Raw genomic sequence first — 23,759 nt, forward strand, 5'->3', positions numbered from 1 at the left:
GCAACTCAGACATTGGTGGAAGATAGTATGCAACCAAACATAGTTGAAAGTATCTATAAAACATAGCTGTCAACATTAATCTGGACATAACTGAAGAAAACAGTTTACTCCAAGACAGCTCCTCAGCTTGGATACTTTTGAAATGGAAGGCAACCACTGTAATTACCTGTCCATCATCTAAACGCAACTGATACTGAGAATCAGAAAAACAAACAAACATGAACGTTCTAGTGTGACAAAAGTAGGCATGACCTACAAATGGTTTCTCATAATTTTAGAACAGCCTTTGCTATCTTTAGTACAGTAATTACAATCCTATTCATTTATGTACATTTTACTGTTATTGTAAAATTAATAAAAAACTTATTTTCATTTTCTGCATAATGAATTAAATTACAAAAATGCCTAAGTATATCGATCTGTTTAATTTCTTCTGTTTTCCCACACTTCATTTGTGAATTAAAACATTGAATTTATTAGATTAAAATAAAATCAAATCTAGTACTATGCAAAATAATTATTTTAATCCTGTAGACATTCATGTTTAACCATACTTGAAAAATAAAACATGAACTCTTCAACAAAAAACTACAGAAAGTAATTACTTATTATTAAACCAAAGTTTACTAAGAAACACTTTGCATTTTATGACTTTACATGATTTTTATGCCCAGGCCTATGTTGCTGTTCTTTGTTTTATATGTTGTTCCATATAATTCTTTATAAATTATATGATTAGATAGCAAACCTGAAAACCTTAAATGCCATTTATATATCATAAAGACATGCAGAAAATACACAACAGCATATAAAACCTAAAAATCATCTCCATTTTTTATTTTAACTAAAACCTAACTGAACTGTAATTAAACTTTCATATTTTTTTCTCTAGAAATGTGCTGAAACATTAGTTTAGATTTTGCAGACTTGAGCCTGGTGTTATATTTAGTCTTCCTTTACGCCTTCTGAAACCCGAGATCTCTCTAACACTCAAAGAAAAGAAACTAAGAGGTTATGACAGACAAAAAATAACTCAAAACCAACAAAAACTGAGCATATCAACAACACTTATAGCAATAAAAACTGACTAGACTACTATTGCATTATTAAAAATGAAAAGCAAGTCTAAACTTGTATTAAATATTTTTTTTTTCCCTGTAAGCTTCCGTCAAAGACACACAAAATGCTTCTATTTGCATTTCCCTCCCTAGTACACTTCAGCCATTAAAAATTTCATCATATGGTTCAGGACTTTAATTGTCTCCTGTCACACAATTGCTGTGCCTCAAAAAGGACATCATGAATACATAGCGTGCACAGGATATATAGGTCATATCTACAACTGAGTTACTTTCACAAGATTCCCATCAGTTCACTTATTTTCACAACATTATCAGTAAAATGCTTGAAAAAACACTGCAAGTCTACATGTCAAACTCTGTAAATGCTCAGTAGCTGTGTTGACCTCAAATAATTTTAAGTTAAGACAATCTTATGTAACTTAGAATTCTAAAAAGAGTAACTTTTCAATGCAAGATTCACTTCTGCAGAGGAACCAGCTTGATGTGGAAAGGGGGTAGTTTTAAACTCATTATAAAAGCTAAGATGATAGAGTTTTAACTCACGCCAGAATCACCTAAGTCAGAATCCAGTTAGGGTAAAGAGAAAAGTAGATTCAGAAAAAGAAGAAAACCCAGGTCTTCACAAAAATTCTATCTGTCCAGCTTTGAATAACTAAGAAGTTTGAATTCTTCTGTTTAAAAAAAAACAAAAACCACCTATATTTAACTATTCATTTTCATCTAATTCTACAGTTATCTTTAAGGAAAAGCTGATGTAGTTTAGATAGGCATTTATGCAAAACTCAAAATCCTGGCAATCCAAAACACTGATGCCAATCAGTATCACCTTCTGTCATATATACCTGCATGGCCTTAACGCTTTTCACCAAATATATCAAAACCACACTCTACTGTACACAAGCCTTTCTTAGAATTTTAAATCAACATCAGATACTCAAACATGTAACTCCACTGGTAAAGAGAAAATGAAAGATGCAAAAAAGCTACTTCCCTTAAGTATCTTTTTAATTAGATCTGATTAAAGTTATTGATTCAATTTATGTAACGATGATGTAAAGCTCTGTAATAGGATTTTTATAATCTAGTTATCAAAAACACTAAAAGTAATCTTACTCATCAGAAGTAGGCTGTTTTGAAAGACTTCACACAGTACTGTCGGTTCGGAGTTCCGCAGTGAAAGTTTCATTAAATTCTGGCATCACCGTAAAATAGAGATCATTATTGTCCCTCATTTATAGGAGGCAGTTCTATGCAAATTGCAAAAATATTATAGTGAAGTAATCTAATTTATCTTTAAACACATATGTGATTTGACCACAGTTTTAGGTAACAAAAATACAAGAATACACTCATTCTTTAAGTTGATGTCTGTTTTTCACTTGAATTATCTTTATTATTCCACAGAAGACTGGAATAGACAAACTATTTCAGGTTTTCTGAATGACAGAAAGGTGCTGTTTTCCATATTTTCTCTGAAGAAAAAATATCAGAAGAAGAATAAAAAAGCAGAATGCCTTCACAATTGAACTTTGGGGGGGGGAAATTTCTCTGGAGATGAGAAGTTACATTTAAAGAAACATTTTAAACATTTACCTGTTGTAAATTGCCCTTTTAACTTCTGGAACACGGGATCTTGAGCTGTTGCCTGTGCCCTCCTAGCTAGTGACTCTGAGGCTGCACTAGAAAACATGGTGGACACATTAGAGACGTTCTCAAGACCTACTCCAAAAGTGCTGACTAACTTCTTGACAAAATTTAGTGTATGAGGAGTGATTTTGGCATCTGAAACGGCTCCACTTTTCTCAAAGGCAACTGAATAGCACTTCGCCAAGCCCTGCTGCAGTTGTCTAAGAACCTGAGGATTAAAAAAAAAAGACAAAATAGTCAGGAAAATTAGGCCTTCTGATTTGACACCAAGGATTTATTCCCACATTGCATTTTATATAGTAAAGTTATCCTCTCAGAAACATTTATTTAAAACTGCATCAAAAAATTGCATCAGAGGGTCAATCAGAATGACAGCACTGATTCTTATTAGCACTGCAAATGAACAAACTGAGCAGTGGAAATGCTGCATCACAAAGTACACCTTGCTCTTCCAACAGTAGCTAAGTTTTAGATTTAATATTGTGCGATGTATTAGAAAATGATGCAATATGAGGAACCCTTCTTCAAACAAACACTGTGCTAGGTAGACAGAACAGAATAGCCCGACACTTTGAGAGGCAAGTAGAAGTGGAGTGGTATGTCCATCTTACTCTCTGTTGTAACTCAAACTTTCGACAGTAACCACCACCTGTCATAGACCACCAAATCAAGGAGGAAACTAGTATCTGTGAAACTTAATTTAAGAATATAAATTTTCAGTCAGTACAAAAAAAAAAGCTTAAATCCTAGAGGCATTCATCAAGTTAATAATTTTGGGAAACCTCTGTATTGCTTCCAGAAAAAAACAAGCTCCTTAAAACTCCCATCAGACCAATCACTTCTACAAATACATCAGTTTACTAATCAAAACAAATAGTTATGTTTTAATGTTTAAAAATAATTCTAGATAAATACTTTGCAGCTAACTTTTCCTTAGATTATAGGTACATATGAAGGTGTATTAAAGCCAAATACCTCTTCATGCCAATTCTCTCTGAACCAGACCATCTGATCTACAATGCCTTCCAGAGAAGACAAAAGTGTTGGATGTAATTCTCGCTGCATATGCATAATTCTGCTGCATCGCCACATTGGTGCAGTGGCTCTGATTGGCCCAGGATCTGAGGCAGAGTGGGACTGATTTCCAACTGAACTTGGCTGTTGTTGCCCAGAATCTGGAAAGTGGAAAAAAAAAAAATAAAAAAAAATTATCTTTCATAAACTTGATACATGCCTCTATCAATAAACTGCCTATAAAATAAACTGTTCCAAGAATTTGCTTTAGATTTGCATTAAGTATTAATCATGTATTACCTACTGAATTTCAGAAAATTTGATTTTTAGAAAGAAAACTCTTCTCCAAATGTTGTTCAATGGTACAGACTTCCCAAACTTAGAGCAATATAAACACTCTTCAAAAACATACAGGAGGTGTAGCCTTAGCTTTTACACTACCAAACGATGCTCTTGACATAACTGACATTGTTTCATATAGGATCAAATTATTTTAATTATGGGGGTTTTGCTCCCCTCCCTTTTGGGAGATCTCTCACACATAACTGAATAATTAACATGCTGGTGCCAACAACACACAAATTGTTGTAGAGTGTATCTTTTAGTACAACTGATCTCTTGCATTATGATGACATCAGACAGGGATTAAGCAGAGAGTTTTGCTTTATCAGATGACCCCCCGCTACTTCACACAACCCACTGACAGAGCAGTAGTTTGTGGCAGAACCTATAGGAAAATATTTTACTGGTTATCGCTAAATGGGCATGTGGCAATATGACATATTTGGCACAGAAACCTCTGTGGCTGGATGGGAATGTAGTGAAGTATTATAGTATGTGGGCATCTCCTCCTCCTTCAGAGGCGCACCCAGAGAAAAGTAAGATATTATTTAATTAGTGCCCTTTAAAATGTTATGCAGAAATTTAGTGAACCAATTCCCAAGTGAAATGGGCAATTAAATAAACAATGCACTTTGTAACAAAGAATGCAGAACAGAAGGGAGGGTTCTTCAAGTAGCTCTCCTGGGATTCCCAGGAGATTATATGAGACAAAAGAACAATTAAATTCTGTGGAATCATTTGACATAATAATTCTAAATAGGATTTGTTCTTGGGGGGGGGGGGGGCAGGAAGTGTTGTGCAAGTTGCTTAATGTTCTACCCACTTCCCAAACATTTCTTCAAAGCTAAAATTGTTTTTGTGTAAACTTATATGCTCATTTTCCTTGAAAATTCACCACAAGAAGTTATTATGGAGACATTAAAGTACAGATTATTCAAAGAAAGCAGTTTACCTCACTTGAGTTACATGAACTCATGTTTTGTTAAATTATTTTTAGACGTTTGACTCATTTGAAAAGAAACTGAATGTTGCATAGTTCATGCTTCCAATCAGAATTAGATTAGAACATCTTAGAAAACTATGACACTTCTGTATTTGTAATCCAAGAGTTTTCTACCTCTCCACCAATTCTTAAAAATAAAAATCCAGTAAAGAACATGTGATTCTCAATAATTAAGGTGGCGTGAGAATGAAGGAGATTAAACTCTTCTTGGTGAATATTTTATTCAAGAAAATTCAAGAGAGCTGAAGCCATCTGTATATTTAACTTCACAGAAACAAATTAATGAAAGCAAAGTTTATAAAAAATTTTTTTCCTTAGCCTTGGTAAGTTGGTATGTTTTCTAGAGAATCTATTTTCCCACTAAAATTAGATGAAACTCAAAATAATAACTAAGTTACAAAGAGCTGAAACAATTTGATCATTTTCAAGCTCACCACTTTTGTAGCGCTCTCGTTGTTCTATCTTCAAGGTCAAATAGAGGGTCCTGATAGGGAAGTACACAGCTTGGGGATAGACTCTTCCCACCTATTTGGAGATACACATATACATATTTCTCAGTTAAGGAAAACTGCCTATAGGTCAGATCAACATGTACAGATTCTCTGTGTAAATGAGTGCAAATAAGTAATAATCAGTTCCTTGTTTTAAATAAAAGCTTATGGAAAACTAGGAAATTAAAGCTTCTTTCAGTAACAGAAACCCGAAGAGAATGAAATGGTAGCTCCCTCCACACACTGTTAGGACATTACATAATTAGGGCTTCCAGATCATATTGCCTAATAAACCTGAAAACAGCATAATGCCAGAGTAACAGCTGGGCCTGTTCAAAGATCTTACTCATGTACATAATGGGAGAAAAACAGACATAATGACAGCGGTTAGTCTTTAAATTAGGCCACAATTCCCAGTGAGCCCCATGATACTTGATAAGGCGGCCCATTAGAGAGTAACTTCACTCCACCTAATTGTGGCACTTAATGTAAGGGGATACCAATTTCACCCAAAAGTAAAAAAGATTTTATGGTTTCCATAAAAAAAAAAAAAGCTACAGAGATATTAACATTCAGCATCCCCTTTGAAATCTGTAAATCTCAGTATCTATTAAAAGAAAAGAAATGACATGTTTAAGTATTACCCACGATAGAGCACATCTTAAGACATGATTAGAGGCTTCTCCAGCCACAATTTTACTAAATCATTGATTCTTCCTCTGTCCAAATGGGTATGGTAAATGGTAGGAATTTTGCAATGGCATTTAACTGTTCAGTAATACGATATTTATGGCAGATTACTAACCTGACACACATATGCTTCATGCTGTAATTCAAGAGTAAATTATTTGAAAAGAATTGTTAAGGTTTAGGTTCTAGTACTTCTGCAAACTTAGAGTTTTAAATTAGTAACACAGAAAAATTGGTGATTTTTTTATTTTATATTCCTTCTATGGACCTGAAATTTAAAGGCAAGATAAAGAAAAATACCTGCGATACTTATGAGCCTAAGCTCCAACTACAGTAGGACTTCTGAGTAGGCACTCACTTTTAAAATTTTATACAGATCTCAACAAATAAAAAGCTTCCACACTCATTGAAGTAAGTTTTTTCTGTATTCTGTCAGGAAACAGCTGAGCACATGGTGTTGCAAGACAATACCCAAGCCATATGCATCAGAAATTTTGCCTTAACTACTTCGCTTTCTTAAGCTGCTTGGGTGCATGGTGTCTTCAAAGTTTCATTTTAATTTTACAGACAGAGAGGGAAGGAAACATATGTATACATACGCACACACATATTCACCTAGATTTATGTACACAAGTATCAATGCACATGCACACACACAAGGACATATGGTCTCTCTACAAAAAGACACATTCTCAGAGCTTTGAAAGAGCAAAGACAAGGGATAGTATAAAAGGAGCTGGATATCACAGAATCATAGAAGATCCTGAGTTGGAAGGGACCCACGCGGATCAAGTCTGTATGTCAAAAATCAAGAGTGGGGGGAAGGAAAGAAGAATACTGTGAGGAATTCAACACAACAGCTGTCCTTTGCCAGTTTTCAGGGAACAGTGGAGTACGGCAGACAGAAGTGGCCTGGGGTACAGGCTAATGAGACAGCTTCGTATGTTCACCTGTACATTAACACGACTTCACAATTGTTTTACATCAACCTGAATGAACAAACATCAAAATGCTTCCAGGTTGTGTGCATGCTAAAACAGAGCTGAAGTTAGACCATGAACAGTTAACACCTCTGAAAATATGATGTTTGAACCCTGTTCACACTAAGCCATAACAAAACAGTATCTAAAAATACATTAACAGAAATTAGTCACTTATTCTCCCTTAGTCTACACACACGCTTAAACCAACTTTATACTGAGATACAGGTATATGTTCTATTCTTAGATTCTGCTTCAGAGCAGACAGCAAGAGGCAGTAAAATCCTAAAATGCCAAAGCGAGATTAATCAAAACTCGTATCTGCCAGTTCAGAGGTACAAATCCAGGAAGTCAGTTTCTTCATCTAACTCCCTAAACCTTATCCCTTATTTGTGTAACCATTTGTCATGCTAAACTTCAAGTGAAAATTTACAAAGCCCCGGTAAAGATTTCTGATGGTGACAGACAGAGCCTTGTTTTTTAAAACTAATTAAATAGTTTGCCCTTTTGTCACTAAAGCTACCAATTCCTTATCCCTCCTCCTACGTTACAAGCATTTAACTATATATTTCTAAATGTGTTCTATAATGTTCAGAAAAATGTAATCAATAGAATTCCAGAGGGAAAGCTATAATGCCTCATGCACATATGGCATACAATTTCACTGCATTTAATCTCATTAAGTAACACTCACTTTGAAGTTTAAAATATTCTACTTATAGAGAGAAATTAGCATTTCTTAACTCATCAACAGTTGTAAACAATAGCATTTTTAAAGCTTAGCATTTTCTTAATTGGCTTTGAAAAATATTTCGATCTCATCTTGAAAACAAGGATTACAGACAATAAAGAATTAGTGATCATCATCTGTACCTACCTGACTAATGAGGTTCAGAAGGAGTTTGCCCTCTGAGCCAACCAGGCATGTCAACAGCTGTGGAATCCAGGCCAACCACTGAATGGGTGGGACACCGATACAGTACTTGTCTACGGCATCTGCCAAAGTGTTCTTATCATCATCAAAACTCAGTAGCCAAAGAACCTAAAAGAGAATTTCAAGAGGACATCTCAGGGCCTAAATTTAAGACACGTCAATCATATGATGCAGAAAAAACCCACAGATACTTTATTAATATGATAGTGGAGTCCTTGTAAGTGTCAAAGCCTCCTCAGACACAAGAACTTACATTCATTATGCCTGGCCAATGTCATTTTTTCCCTTAGAAATAATATTTAAAGGATGTAAAAAATAGATTTAAGTGTACTACTTGCTATGAAACAAGACAGAAAAAAGCCAATGAACATGACTGCATTCCACAAGTTCTTTAGGCTTTTGGTTGGGGGAATGGGTGGAAAATGAGGCGTGTTTATAGAACTTAAAATATGCTATTCAGATAAATTTGAAGCAAGAGCTTGATTATTTCTTTGGGTGTTTTTAATTATTTTAACTGTCCACCCCTAATGACACTTTTTCTACAATTTAATTTAAATGCAAATATATTAAGCACTGACTAAAAATCGCTAACAGTTATGCAACCAGACAGGGAGAATAAACGTCAGAGTGCTATGGAGGCCACCTTCAATCTAAAAAAAAAAAAATTTTCTGTGTTTGTTTCATGTTCAAAATAGATTGTCTTCCACAGTCTGCTATCATCTTTGAGATTTTCTTCATAAGAGAGATTCAAGTAAATATCCCCAAACTGGGAAATACGTAACACAAAGAACTTTGGCTGAAATTGTTGAATTAGAGTAAAAATTTACAGAAAAAGCCTATTTGGAATAAAATGCTATACTGAGGTAAAAGTTAATATGAATTATCCATAGTAATAATAAACAGACATCAAATTATGTTACTTTTTAAAGCACCAAAGGATGCCTTTCCACAGATATTTCACTGCATTATGTATTAGAAATGCTGAATATGATTTGTCCCCTTTCTCCCACAAAGAGGTTCCACACCCTAAAAAAAAAAAAAAAAAATCAACCCGGACATCCCAGCGAAGTAGAAAAACCCACGATGAGTTATATGCAATGACCCAACAGCAACCATATGCAGACTTTCAGTCCAAATTAAAGCTTTCCATCAGTAACTGATACTTCTCTAATTGCACAAATTTGGGCACTGAACATGATCCCAGCCTTTTTTGAAGGGGTGGAGCTCCAATTCTTTCTCAAACATCTAGGTCTTACCTTTGCTAAGTATTTTCTTGATTTGCTCTCATTCTGATGACGACATGCATGCAGGTAACAAGTAATAGCAGACACACCCAGGTGAAGCTGACGTTCTTTCACAAAGATATTCTCCAGATAATCACCCCACATTGCCCATGCTTTCACTAGCACATCGTGCATTTGCACAGCTGCAGAAAAAGCTTTGTTCGCTTCTTCAGACCTGCATTGTGACCAAGTAAGAATATTAGTTTTATACTAACAAAAAGTTACTAATTTAGGTAAGAGTCAGATTTCTGATAGGGTACTCCATTACTTTCTTATTACTCAATGATATTTTTCCATTAAGTTCTCTGTGAGGTCTCTTATGACTGTTTTGTCTCAGCTTTCCTTAAAGTTCAGCACCTATGAAAATAAATGCTTCATAATGGAAACAATTACCTAAGCATCTAAGATATCCAGACACTCCCTGAAAAAACCTAAAAACTTCCAGTGCACTGCAACTGCAACCCAAGCAACGATACTGGGAGAAAGAAGAACGAATGATAACACAAGAAGAGCAGAAGCAAACGCATTTAGAAGTACTCCTCCCCTGAGCATAAAAGAGAATAAGAAAAAGCAACATTATATTATGCATAACAATATATATTATATTAGCTATCTTTTGGGAGGACTACATCTTTATTTACTGTTCTCCCACCCAAATCATAAAAAAAATTTATAATCAACGTCATCTGGAAAAATTCAGTTCCTCATCCCCACAGCTTTAGAAGTCTATTTTTCAACAGGAAAAGTGAAGGAATATGAAGGTTAATCATGTAGTTCTTGGTAACCAAAATTATTTGTTTGATACTTCTGAAGTCTTCTCTAGGTTTCCTCAAGTGTTCCTAGTTCAAAATTTGGCAAGATTCATCCCAATATATATACAGCCCTTGAATCCATGTAACTTTGCAGGCATAAAAATAAAGGATGAGAAAACTCACATACACATTACTGAAATGAAGTAACTTTTAATGCATTCCAAGATTCCTTATTACTAGAAAGCGCTCCACTTCTCCCTTACAGAACAAGCATGGAAATAAACAGTAAAAAAGTAATGTAATGCTTGTTTGACTGTTTTTTTTTAAATTAACTGTAAAGTATTTTTTATATAAAATATTAGCTTGGAGGATTACAGTGATAAATTAAAATGACTAGCTGTTGAGGCAAAACAATAAAAAGGAAAGCAACTTTGTCTTTCAGAGTATATATTAGTTTCTATGTTACTTGCTTTCAGAGGCTTTCTACACCCTAGCTTGAGGTTTTGAACTACCACAGCAGCAGCCTGATAGATGACTTTGTATCACTACTTCCCCTTTATAAAAAGGGGGCTTTTCAGTCAGTTTTCTTTTCTCCTTCTCTACAATCCGTCATTCCTGACACCCGAGATGACTTTTTTAAAATGGTTTCTATCACCTTGCTCAGCAAATGGGCAGCACAGGGAGATGCAATAGCAGAGGTGACCTTTAACTTCCAGTTTAGTTGACACGCAGGTAATCAGTAGTCACACATTCTCAGGTTTAACACTGCCATTGTTCCTAACAGTAAACTCCCTAAATTCCTGACCTCAACTGCGGCGCTAAAAAAATGCTTGTATGTTTTTTGGCAAAATTAAGAAACTGTAAGTACATCAGAAACATGTTTTAAACAGAAACCTTTATCCATTCTATCCCAAAAGAATGAATAGAGACAGTTTAGCTGTCTTTTACTTTATCTGCATGAATTTAAAAAAATAAAAATAAAAAAAAGATGGGGTAGGTACACTTCCTTCTCTTTACACCTCAACTGAAATTAAGCTCACTTATGGCCATAAAAAAAGCCAATTGCACTTTCCAAAGTAATTACATTCTGCCTATTTAAAATTCTCTCTTGTATCCACAGAAGAAGATAGTCATCATTACCTGACTTAAATTGCTATGAGAGGTTGCAGTGTACAGCTTAAAAACCTATGGATTTCATTCCGTAAGTGTCCACAGTGTAGTGGTAAAGGAATTACTGCACCCGTATGTAACATGTAGCAATACTGCCATTAAATACCACGCATACTAAAAGCTGTTGAAATCTGAAGGGGTTTTTTGGCATCACTGAACAAAATTTGACTGCTGAGATATTTGTTTACTGAATTAAAGAGAGATCTTCCTCAAAATAGTAAGATGCCTGTCAGCATAAAGCAAAAATATTACAAAAGTAGTTGTGTGAAAGCGAGGCTTGCACCTACATGTTTAATTGCTGCAACAAAGATGTCTCCAACGCACATCACGTTAGTCTTTTCAATTCAATTATCTGAAATGAGTGTTGCATTTCCATATTGCATGGCACACAGGATTTGTCTAAGCACTCTGAACTATGCCACCACACATTTTGCTATGCCTTGACCATTTGCAGCTATTACTGGGACATATACAATGAATAATGAAATAGAAATGACAGAAACAAAGAGGTAGGCTGATTTTGTTTAAGTAGCTGTAAGCTTATAGACTGAACTTTTTTTTCCCTTGGTTTCAGATGGGATATTTACATTAAGAACATAATTAAAGCAACCTTCTTTTGTCAACTACACTAAGACGTCAGTTAGACATCAGTTTGTCTAAGTACTCACAGAATTGGGGGGGGGGAAAGTGTATCTTAAGTTGCAAAGCTTTGGACAAACCTATTCTCCCTGCCTCTTTCCATCTCACCCCTTGAAATATAAAACTTTTAAAAAAGAACTCATGCAATGTTTGCTTTAACTAGTTCTTTCCTACAATACTTGGAAATATGACCAACCATTACATCTTCAAACTGCAAAGGAACTCTCACATATACTTCTACTTTCTTATATAGTTGTGACAAATTTTAGGCTGGTATAAACATATGGAACAACTCTCCTGCTCAAATACTGTGTTGAAATACTTCAGCTGCATTTTTCTCAGATGTGTGCTAGTGCCTCTTCTAGCCAACATACTTACTTGTTAATCTGTGCCAAGAACATTCCCTTCAATGCATAAAACTCAGCAGTCATCTCCTTGGTGAAGTACTTCAGATTGGTTGATTCAATAACTTCAAGACCCTGTTAAACAAGCCTTAGTGAGAAAAGCCTTCTAAAATGGAAGGTTTTAATAAAATGAAAGTGCCATAAAAACCCAGCCAAAATATTCTCTTGACATTTTAATAGCATGAGTTTCTAATATCTAATTTTCTTTTTAAAAAATCTGAACTGACAACAATTTTAAGTTTCCACTAGCCTATGCAAAACTATTAGATACTAGACAACATTCATCAGGTGATGGGTTATCTTTTCCACCTTGATTTTTATGTTATATTATTATGTTCTACTACATTATTATTATTATAAGGTCCCCTTATAATCATATGTCAGTAGGTTTTGCCTACAATCACATCTTTTCCTTTCAACACATACGATTTCAATTCAACATGCCAGCATCCATCATTCATGAGTCAGACACTAAAAACTGACTTATAGCTTCACTTAGCCTTGCAATAGTGTTGTTTCTTCCTATTGCAAATAATATAATTCTCAAAGTCCCTTCCACTTATCTATCTTCTAGGTTTTCAAAAAAAACATATTTCCCCTTTACTTTTTATTTGACTAATTTTTAATATAGTCATCACAGAATTCACTTCAAAGAGGACAGTGACTGCTTTTGACTAACAGCACTACTTAAAACAACACTCTATGCACAGTAGAACATGGCCAACGGAATTCAGACCCTGTTCTGTATACAACCAGTTTATCTAAATCAATGTATCTGATGGCCCCTGTAATCCTTCAAGTTCCAACAACAACTTCAGAGACAGAGCTACCGTACCTGCATACATTCATTTTTGCCCATGACTCCAGCCAGCTGAAGATAACATTTAACTTGCTGGCGAATCTTCTGAAAGCAGTCCACAATGGGCACAGTTGGAATTGTATGAATGCGACTCAGTATATCCAGAGCTACATTGACCAGCCCTTGTTTTCGAGCTATCTTTCCATACTGGATAATTGCTGATGCAGAAGCATGAACGCCCAACATAGCATTATTGGAACTAGGATCATGCTGAGAACTATTTTCATATGCAGTTACAATAGCTAGAAACAAAACATGAGACGTTTGTCATTATAAATTAAATTCTATAAACAGCGATATCTTACACAGCAATACATATGAAATATCTTACACAGCAATACATATGAAACGATGACTTAAGATAATGAAACACTTAAATGGAAATTGAATAAAAACAAACATTTGACAAAAATCAACAACATTCTTGTATGTTTAAATAACAAAAAAACAAAACAAAAAAGGGAAACAAACAAACAAAAAAAACAACAAAGAACTTATTTCAAACAATGTGTTGTCTGGAAAATTACATGATGAATGCATGCTGGACCAGGCAGTTTTACCCTGGTAATGATGTTGTCTCCACATGAAAATGCTGCTCCAGTGAGATAAATCATCTGACACAATAGGTAACCTGTTCCTCCAAGTCTTTACAACAGTCTTCATATCATGTAAGCTGTTGTTCCTCCCCAGATTAGTTGGTTGCAATCCTGCATTTATTTGGGCTGCTTCTTGTAGTTCAATTATTTGCTGTGCTGCCTAGAAAACATTAAACAATATAAATTATCATAAAGGATAGTACAATAAGCTGGCCAATTTCAGTTAGAAAGTCAGAAAAAGATCTCTATGAATGATGCCACCTTTAAATGATCAAGTAAAGATGAAATTATTTATGCTGTTTTAGGGACCTGTCTATTAGTTGTATAGATGACCTTTAACCAACCTAATCATTAACAAAATAGCAAAAAAAATCCGTAAGATTGATTCAACACTTTAGGAATTGACTAAAATGTTGAATTCATCCACTGAATCACCAGCACAGAATTTATACCAATGGGTTGCTAGTCTTAATAAACAAGTTATTTTAAAAAATAAATACAGGTGCCATAAAGTACTTTCTTACATGCTTGCAAAAGGTCCCTGCATAACTTCAGGCTCGCCTCTTCTCCAGGGATGGAGTACAAGTATCAAGCCGTTTATTTCATGCACGCCTCATTCTGACAAAACCTACATGCCCTAACATTACTTGGTTGCAAACAGACATTACTGATCTGTATTTCATGTGTTCTTCCTATAATACCATGGGTTTGCTTGCTAGGTTTATCTTTGGTCAACTATGACATGTCTTTCCTTCAAAGTATTAAGATAAGAATTCCCTCATCCTTTCTTTTCTTTTTAACTGCAAGTGCTTTCACAAATTACCGCTCAAATGGTAGTGTCTTGCTTTTAGGAAGCATTTTTTTTTTTTCTTTAACAAAAAATACAAACCCTGAAATAAAACAAAACAAAAACCACAAAAACACAAACACCGAAGGAAAGACAGTTTTTACTGGAATCTACACTCTCTCTTCACCCCCATCCTTTTCCCCACACACATCTAAACACAGGTTAGAATTAAATTCTAGCATACAGGTTTGCACTTGCTGCATTAACCCTCATCATAGAAAAGCACAAGTATATATACATACATACATATATACACACACACACATATACACAGAGTGTGCTAAATACAAGGATGAAGTAATAATACTGACCTTAAACAAAACTTTTAACAGAACTTTTAATAATTAAAAACTGAAACTTTTAACAGAACTTACTAGTATAAATTCCCTGGTCATGATCTGAGTTCTTAGTAGAAACTTGAATGTACAGAAATACTACCTGTGTGCTCCTGAAGGTGTTACTAACATATTCTGCAAAGACCTTAGCTTTGAGAAGTTACTTAAGTATGGTTTTTCACTGATATCTACTATCCTCAAATTAATGAGAGGAACAAACAGGAGATGGCAGTAATCTCAAACCTACTAAAGGCAGCAGACATTTTGTTAGAACTTCAACAACCTGAAGAAAAGGCCCAGAAACTTTAACGGAATTTAATTACCTGAGGTACAATAAAACCAATGTAGTATTCTCTAAGCTACCTCTTGGCAGATAGCAGTTGTATTCATTGTTAATCAACCAAATAAGATAACTATTTAAAAAAAAAAAAGGCAGTCCAAATTTACAGAGTGAAATCTCTTGAAATAAAATAAATTAAACAAAGTAATATTTTCCTACAATCACCTCAGTATCAGCTCTCACAATAGCTTAACCTTCATCCTACACCAATTCATCACTTAAATTTAATTTTCTCACAGGTATTTAATCACACGCTATCTGATATTAAAAAAAAGTAATTACTGCAGTGCAAATTCATGGCTGCATTTGTACCTCTGTCAGTCATTGACTAATTTATCACTTCTTCATGAGGGATATATACATACTAGATTATTTTAAAAGCTTGCTCTAATTGATATCTGAAAGCATTTAAATACTTTATTTAGCAATACTAATCCTTCCATGCTGCAGATACCACCAGTCTTAGGGGAGGAAAAACTTGAAATATCCATGAAAAATTAGCAGGAAGGAATTAATTTCATCAAGACGACTTCTAGTTGTATTGTATCAGCTCAAACAAATGAAACATTGTACCTATTTACTTGACAACTTCCTCTCAATACGGAGAAAACTTCTGTATTTATTCACTTTATCTGATGCATTGACTCATATTAAAGTACGGAGGTACGGGCTGCTGTGTAAGCTCTATCCACAAGTACAGTCATTTTAGTAGAGGTACCTTAGATCACACAGATTTAGTTGCTTATGAAACACACCAGGCATAACAACGCAGGGTAAAACTACTGATCTTAAACAGAATTACAGAAGCCACTATATCAAACAGAACTCAGAAAGCAAGATCCTCTGCATTTCTACAGGTAAGGTTCACTCATAGTTCTCTGAGCAATAGTCCATCAAGAAATGCATCCCTGTTATGAAAATTCAGATTGGGTTGCACTGAGACATATTCCAGAATTTCTCCCCCACAGATGAAAGGTTCCCTCAACAGTAACAAGAGCTAATCTTCGTCAGGTATGCATTTCTGGGACACCGAAACAGGGACACAGTCAGCCTAAATGACAAATGCATGGCATGTTTTGTCCAGATCACATGCTGTGTAAGTGCTGACATTTCATAGATTTCAAAAGGAAACCGGAGTCCATTTTTGTTACGGTGAAATATGTGTAAAAGTTGCAAAGGATATAAGCCATGCATTTTTCACCATGTAATAAGTGTTACTTCATCTCACATAATAATTAAAATGCATATTCTATATTATCAAAGTTGTGCCAGCTGCTTCACAAAAGTATTTTTAGAGATCCGAAAAAAATGGTCTCAAGTTCTTACAAGCTCTTCCTGACAGGACAAGAACAAGTATTTTTCCCTAATTTTCTAAGTGGGCCATTTGCGAGTAACATGTATGCCAAAGAAAAGACTAAAAGCACAGGATTTAAACACATCCTGTCTTGAAATAGAATTGTCAATGTTGCATGAACAAAATAAAAGATTTCTCACAAGCAAAATAAAGATGTACCTGGTGAAGAGCATCTTTAATCCCGTTTACGTTTAAATAAATGCTGGAAAATAGTACATTCTTTGCCTTGTAATATTTAATGATTTGAGGGCTAAAATATGGTGTACTTAAATAAGCACTAAGAACCTGTTTAGCAAGAATGAAAGAAAAGTAAGTAATCTTTTACTTTCCTTATTCCAAGCATGCTCCTTTAGAGAAATAGAAAATGGCATGCCCCCTTTTGAGAGCAAAATGCTTTTATGATTCAGAAGCAGCCAGCGAGCTCTACTTTCTCCTAGAAATAGATAACAGAGTAAAGAAAAAAGTAGAAAAATGGCACAAAAAATATTAGTTTTGCCCATCCTCTGTGTATGCACTGGGTTATCCAACTGGAAAGTTACTCATCCTTTATAAGTCACAGATTCAAGGATGCATGCAAGAGTTTATTTGAACATCAGCGCTGTTAAAAGTCATGTGCAATACACTGCAGTAATTTTACAGGACAGTATGAAATTCAAGTTACAAACTTCTTCCCCTGTTTTAAGTGTTCTTGACAAAGAATTATGCTATTTAAGATTAGGTAATACTCAACTTTTAAGAAGAGTTTTTTCATTTGTTTTCAGGGGAGGTATTGGGAGTTTTGTTTGTTTTTGAAGTTCTTGTAACCCCAAATTCATTAGCTGTCCCTCATTCCATTCTGAAAAGGCCAGCTCACTGCTTCATTGCCAGAATTCTGCCCCTACTTTAGGAACAAGCTTCTCTCAAAACTTTATGCTTGCTTTGTTCATTTTTGTCCAGAAAGCATCTAGATCTCTTTCAGATCACAAACTAGGAAGGCCATAGGGCTCCATCCACTTCTGATTCAAGCAGTCCATTCCTTCTCAGTTCAGCAAAAGGCCCCTGACAGAGGTTAGCACTGACTCAAATCTTCCAGCTGACCTATCACATGAGTGCTCCACAGCCGACTGGAATTAAAATGAACCAATCATTTGGAAGCAATAACCTTTTCATTCAGCACAGCTAAATTTGGACAACGTGCACCCACATGTAGATGAGGGGCATTACTGAAATACAGCCTTCCGCTCAGACCAAAGGAATTTTATTTCCTGTAGCTGGCATCAGATTAGATGAGGGGAGCAGAGATGACTCTTCCCAACCCACAACATCTCTCTGTGAAGCAATGGCATTCAACATGGGAATTCTTTTTACAACATTACTACAAGATTTTAATGTAATGTTGAACAGAACCTGCCAAATGAGCTAGCTGGACAACTAATAAAGCTGAAGACCAACGCATGAAGCTTTGAGGTACTTTATCTAATAGAACCCACTCACCTTTTCAGCGGAACTTGTATACAATTAGCTCCCTGTCCAATGAGAAATATGATATACTTAAAGCCTAGATTCCTTCCTACTTCCTTCCCCTGATGCAAATCAAAACATTTAGCAATATCATATAGAAAAGACAAAAAAAAAAGGTAAGGCTCACATTGGCCAGAACCTACAGTATTTTTCCTAAAGGTAGTAGTGCTCACCTGAGAAGTCCTTCACTAACAAGACTTTTTACAGTTTTTGGTTCTCTGACCTTAATGCTTAAGGCACGGGGATGTTCAGAACTTGCTCAGCCTGCTCAGAACACTACTCCTCAAGAACACCAGCATTTCTAAATACGCTTTTCCCTTACAGGGCATTAACAGTTAGCTCAGATTTTAAAAAAAAAAAAAAAATTCAAACAAAAAAAAATAGGAGTACATTACAGTTGACAAAATTCCTTACTGCATTTAACATGTTTAACTGGAAAGAATACTTAGGAGGTTATGTCAACACTTCTGCACATAACATAATGTAGTAATATACCCACCCAAAATGGACCTCACTTCAGAACCCACTGAATGTTCAAGATCTCCAAGTACTGCAGTGCATTATGCATTTGCCCACAAAAAAAGTTGAGCCATCCGATCAATTTTTATATAGCTACCTCTCTATGCCACAAACAGAACAGATTCAGGTAAACTATAAAAACTTTAAAAGAAATCCAAATAAAAATGCACATTCTGCAACTTTTAACAAAAAAATACCATTACAAAAAACCAATCAGTACTATACAGTAAAATATTTTACGCTCACAGTTACTAAAAGTCCTGAAACCTGCTACTGGAAAATAACTGGCAATAAAAAACTTTTCATTCTTACCTGGAGAAGGGGAGTATGAACATGTGAGACTACATGAGGAAGCCTTCGCCATTCCCGAATAGCTAAACTACTCGCCATCTCTACCAGACGCTCAATGAAGTTGAGCTGTTGCTCTTCTGGATGGCAGATTGCTAAGTATCCTCTGTACATATTCACTTTCCATGCCATCTCTTTTGGACAACTCAACTCCACCTGGTAATGAAATGGAAAAAAGTCTAGTAAAGATTATTAATACTCAAATGCAGATTTTTTAAAATTATTTTTTTAAAAGCCTTCTTAAGCAAACACTCAGTTTTATTTTTTTATAAATTCAGCTCAATTTTTAAAAATATCAGACTAAAATATCAAAAATTCTGTCATTATAGGAGTTTTGGCTCTATTAAAGTTATTGGCAAGGGCAGGATAGCAAATAAATTGCAAATTCAGCACAAGAGCAAAAGTGCCTGCATATAACCCGCTGTTAGGGTATTTTTACACTGACAACTGTAGTGTAGCTCAGAGACAGCTGAGCAAACTGAAAGTAGTCCTGCAACAGGAGCATGAAGCTCACTGCAAACCAATTCACCCCGTATAAAGAAAAAAGATGCTTCTCAGCAGTTAACACATACTCCTCTGAAATGCTTCAGGGGCTCCAGAACAAGTAATGTCAACTTCTCACTTAACAGGATCCCATCCCTATATGTCAGCACATTATGCCAGCATTATACTTCATAATGTCCTAGAGCGGGCAATTACGAAGTTTACGAGAATAAACAGTTAATAATAAAGTCATCTACAACTAACCTTCCCATTTATGTCAAAGTAATTTCTGAGTACAGGTGCAAAGCCAGGTCATAGTGCTAAAATCATGTAAAAAGTAATTTTAAACCATTTTCTTAAAATCCTGGAACAGCAGAAATATGCCAACTAAAAACAGCAAAATCCTTAAATTGTCTAGCAAATAAATTCTGTGAGTATTTTACAGTAAACCTGCACTTAGCCAACGCTCACTAGCTGACACTGTAGGCCTTAAATCTAGAACTTTTTGACTTCTCTTTCTTCTGCTTTACATCAAACCCTTTACGGTTTGACATGCAACACAGAAACCCCTCTGCATTATCTTCTTGTTGATATACTGTATCTTAACCATTACAACTGTTATTTCTGTTATCCTCAACTGACTTTTACGCCTGAGCCAGCAAAGAGAAACTGCTAGGTAGCAACCTTACACTTACACAGTGAAAATAATCTCTTTCTTTATTACATTATCTACTGGATCATTAAACACAATGGCAATGTGAGCAAATGGAAATGAGTCTTGGGTCCTATCAAAGGCCACTTGCTATTTTAATAGCTCAACTTCAATAGGCAGATTATTAAACATGTTTCACAAAGATTTACGAAAACTGATATATACTTGCCATCCTTTCTGACCTCTCTTGTGAATCAACCATGGAACTTGATAAAAAACAGCCACATTAAAGAATACCAGTAAAATTGGAGTAGCGAGTATAGCACACAATCAATTATTCTTTCACATCCTAACACTTATGCAAATCCTAACACTTTACAAGAATTTGAGTAGAGCCACAAAAGCTCCATTTACGGCTTCTGCTGCATCTTCTCCTTAGTCATTTAGTAAATGTCTCATTACTGAAAATATCTCATTTAATATAACTGTAGCTAATGCATATCAGCAGTTACTCTTGGTTGTCACTTCTACTCAACTTGCAAATCTCCAAAACCAGAACCTGTCAGACATGATCTATTTAATTCTGTTGGAACTGAAGATTTATAATATACTGTACAATACAGTTCTTATTTCAGACTTTAAACGTTTCTCAAATAATATTATTTATATAATTAGACACCGAAGTTGCATACTTAAATAGGATACAAAATACCAATTGTTATAAGAACAAAAGAAGTTAATTAAAATTCAAATATAACCTATAAGGTAATTTTTGCAGCATATGTAGCTTGCTACTTATAGATTTGGCTTCACATGGCCTGATAAACTATAAAATCCATCTTTAGAGACACCTATTTAATTTGAACCATCAGTACTACAAATACTGAAAAACTCCATTTCAAATGTTGCAATGGTTGGACACCCTTAATTTAGGTTCCATCAAAAGACAACACCACCTTTAATTAATTAAACAACTTTTACTGTTCTCATAGTTTGGCCTTTAAAGCAAAACATACTGATTGCATCCACCTGTTTTCCCTTCTGACAAGAGAAAGTGTTGCAGAAGAATAAACATACTACATTTAAAAAAATGTAATATTCAGTCTGATTTTGAAGAAAGTAAGAGAGACATACAACTCGGCATACTTATCATGCGAGACTCAGTTGTCACAATGAAGCATGCTGTTAGGATATTTTGTATATAGGAACTTAATCCTGCAAGATACTGGAATTAAAGGATGCTCAGCATTTTTCATAATCATGTTTTATCTTTTGCAAATATTATGGAACTAGACAGTCAACTGTCAATTTGACACGTAATACTTTTCACTGGTAAGTATTGGTTCAAAACTTAAACAGTACTGATGAAACAATGAACCCCAATGAAGTGAGAGACTAATGCTTCTGGCTCTCTACAGTATGAAAAAAATACTGCCTAAGGCTCTGCTCAGAGCTTTGTCAGTAAAATTATATTTTAAATATGCAATTCACCCCCTTATTCCAAACTCTGGCATCTTTAGCAGAGTAATTCCAGTAATGTCACGCTACATAGCAACAGTGCAATGAAGATCAGCAAGCTCCTTTCCACTTGTGATTTAATGCAGTATTCTCACCTTTCAGATTTCAGTTCTACATCTGGTTTATGTTTCTACATTAACAACTTTACCTACCATGAAAAGAGAGTATATTTCCTTAAAACTTAAAAAAAAAAAAAAAAAAATTAAATTCAATCTTCTATAGAACAGTGATACCACATACAAAGTTTAAAAAAAAAAAATCCCAGAAAAGTCTACTGGTGACTCCAACACAGAATTCTGTCATTTGTCCCACGAACCCCAAGATGCCTGACATTTTACAGCAACCTCAAGCACAATAATCACCAGCTTATTCACATGGGATGGTTCTTAAAACAGTTGGGAAGATGACACCTAAGAGAGGATAAGGAGGAAGTTACCTAAATATGGCCTTTTTTTTTTTTGCACATGGAAGAATTCCTCAAAATTTGCTCTCAGATAGAAATACCTCCCTCCCTATTTTCTGTTGCACCTTTTCAGAAAGTGGAGGGTCATTTTCAGCATGTTTCCCTGGCCGTATAAATTTTATTCACACACACAAAAAGAAAATGTTTATGAACACTTGGAAAGAAAAAAGATCTTCCAGATTCGAAATGTTATTTTCTGTATGTACTTTGCTCCCTGCCTTCAAACTGTTCCATAACAGCCAAACCTTTAGGGAGTACTCATTCATCGAGCACACGGATAGCACAGAATACACAGTCTCATGAGTGAAACCCAGGAAAAGACAAAGGGAAGGTTAAATGTTTTACAAGTGCATGTTGTTCAGCAAAATGAATTACAAGCAGAACACAATAATGAACTCTGTAATGAATCAGGAAGGTCAACAGCAGGGAAGTACAAACAAAGCATTTTATCCCTTACCAAATGAAGATGATAACTACCTCACTTGCCATACACATGTTCCTTAGTTTCTAAAAAAAGAAGCTAAGTACTGTGCTGGTTTCTAAAACAACATATAACAGGCAGGGCACATCTACGCTCCTTCAGATCACAAACATGACCAGAAAGGCTGTGGCATCTCAATTCTTAAGAGATACTAAAACTCTACTAGACAAATCAACCTGATCTGCTTGGGCCCTGCTCTGAATGGAGCATTGGACCAGATGACCTCTAGAAGTCCCTTTCAACTCAAACTATTTTATGACTCTGTAAACTTTACATTAAAAGTATAATCATGAATGCATTAAGCTTCTGAGGAAACCTTGGACCATCAAAAAATTACAAATTCAATTTTTCTGATTCCACAGAACATCAAATAAGGAACTTAGAAGAAACAACTCCTACTAGCAGTGCTATCTCAAAGCCTCAGCACTTTCTGTCATAAACATATATATCTAGAAGTCTATACAATCATTATATTTACTTCTAGCACAAGACTTACCACTAATTGTCACAACTTGAAAGGAGATAAAAACACTTTTTAGCTTTATTGTTTTTTTCTCAGTAAAGACTCTAGATTTAAACAGTGTCGCTTCACAAAAGCCTACTCTTTCTTTTAAGTGGTCTTGGCATTTTCACTTGTATGCTTTCCAGTATAAAGATTACACACAGGAAAAATTGTTTGGGGAACACATTTGAAGTCAATCATCTAAAAGCTAAGCGTGCCCTTGTGCTTATGCATTATGATTCTATTTACTTTATAAACCTACTTTCATAAAATCAAAGTATTTTTCACCCCAGGAAGTAACCTATCCCTTACTGTAATCCCAGTGATCTTGTTCAAGTCCAATCCCCATCTCTCTGTCAATGAATTCAAACCCTCTCTCCTGCACAGCCAGTATCATTGATGCACCCTGCAACACCCTCTCTCTCCTCTACCAAGTCCTTTATACTTTCTCAAAGGAAATCACTTTCTTCAACTTCTTGCTTCAGTCTATTTACCCTGTTAAGCCTGCCACTCCTAATCAAATTTGTACTC

At 35.1% G+C, this 23,759-nt stretch overlaps 1 protein-coding gene across 3 annotated transcripts in view; it reads right to left on the bottom strand.

The window, feature by feature from the left end:
- The window catches only part of TRRAP (transformation/transcription domain associated protein), a 96,690-nt gene that overhangs the window by 14,196 nt on the left and 58,735 nt on the right, over window positions 1–23,759 (bottom strand). Inside the window, exons 56-64 of one of the 3 annotated variants that reach the window (XM_059826699.1) lie at window positions 19,094–19,285; window positions 13,851–14,046; window positions 13,267–13,532; window positions 12,406–12,506; window positions 9,440–9,641; window positions 8,127–8,291; window positions 5,523–5,613; window positions 3,705–3,850; window positions 2,676–2,937 (exon numbers count right to left, since the gene is read on the bottom strand). In XM_059826699.1, coding sequence (XP_059682682.1) covers window positions 2,676–2,937; window positions 3,705–3,850; window positions 5,523–5,613; window positions 8,127–8,291; window positions 9,440–9,641; window positions 12,406–12,506; window positions 13,267–13,532; window positions 13,851–14,046; window positions 19,094–19,285 — 1,621 coding nt within the window. Of the gene's footprint in view, window positions 1–2,675; window positions 2,938–3,704; window positions 3,905–5,522; window positions 5,614–8,126; window positions 8,292–9,439; window positions 9,642–12,405; window positions 12,507–13,266; window positions 13,533–13,817; window positions 14,047–19,093; window positions 19,286–23,759 lie in introns of all 3 variants that reach the window. The other 2 variants (XM_059826698.1, XM_059826697.1) reach the window with 2 other exon arrangements.

Source organism: Gavia stellata, chromosome 18 (assembly GCF_030936135.1).
Source record: "Gavia stellata isolate bGavSte3 chromosome 18, bGavSte3.hap2, whole genome shotgun sequence".
Classification (NCBI taxonomy): domain Eukaryota; kingdom Metazoa; phylum Chordata; class Aves; order Gaviiformes; family Gaviidae; genus Gavia; species Gavia stellata.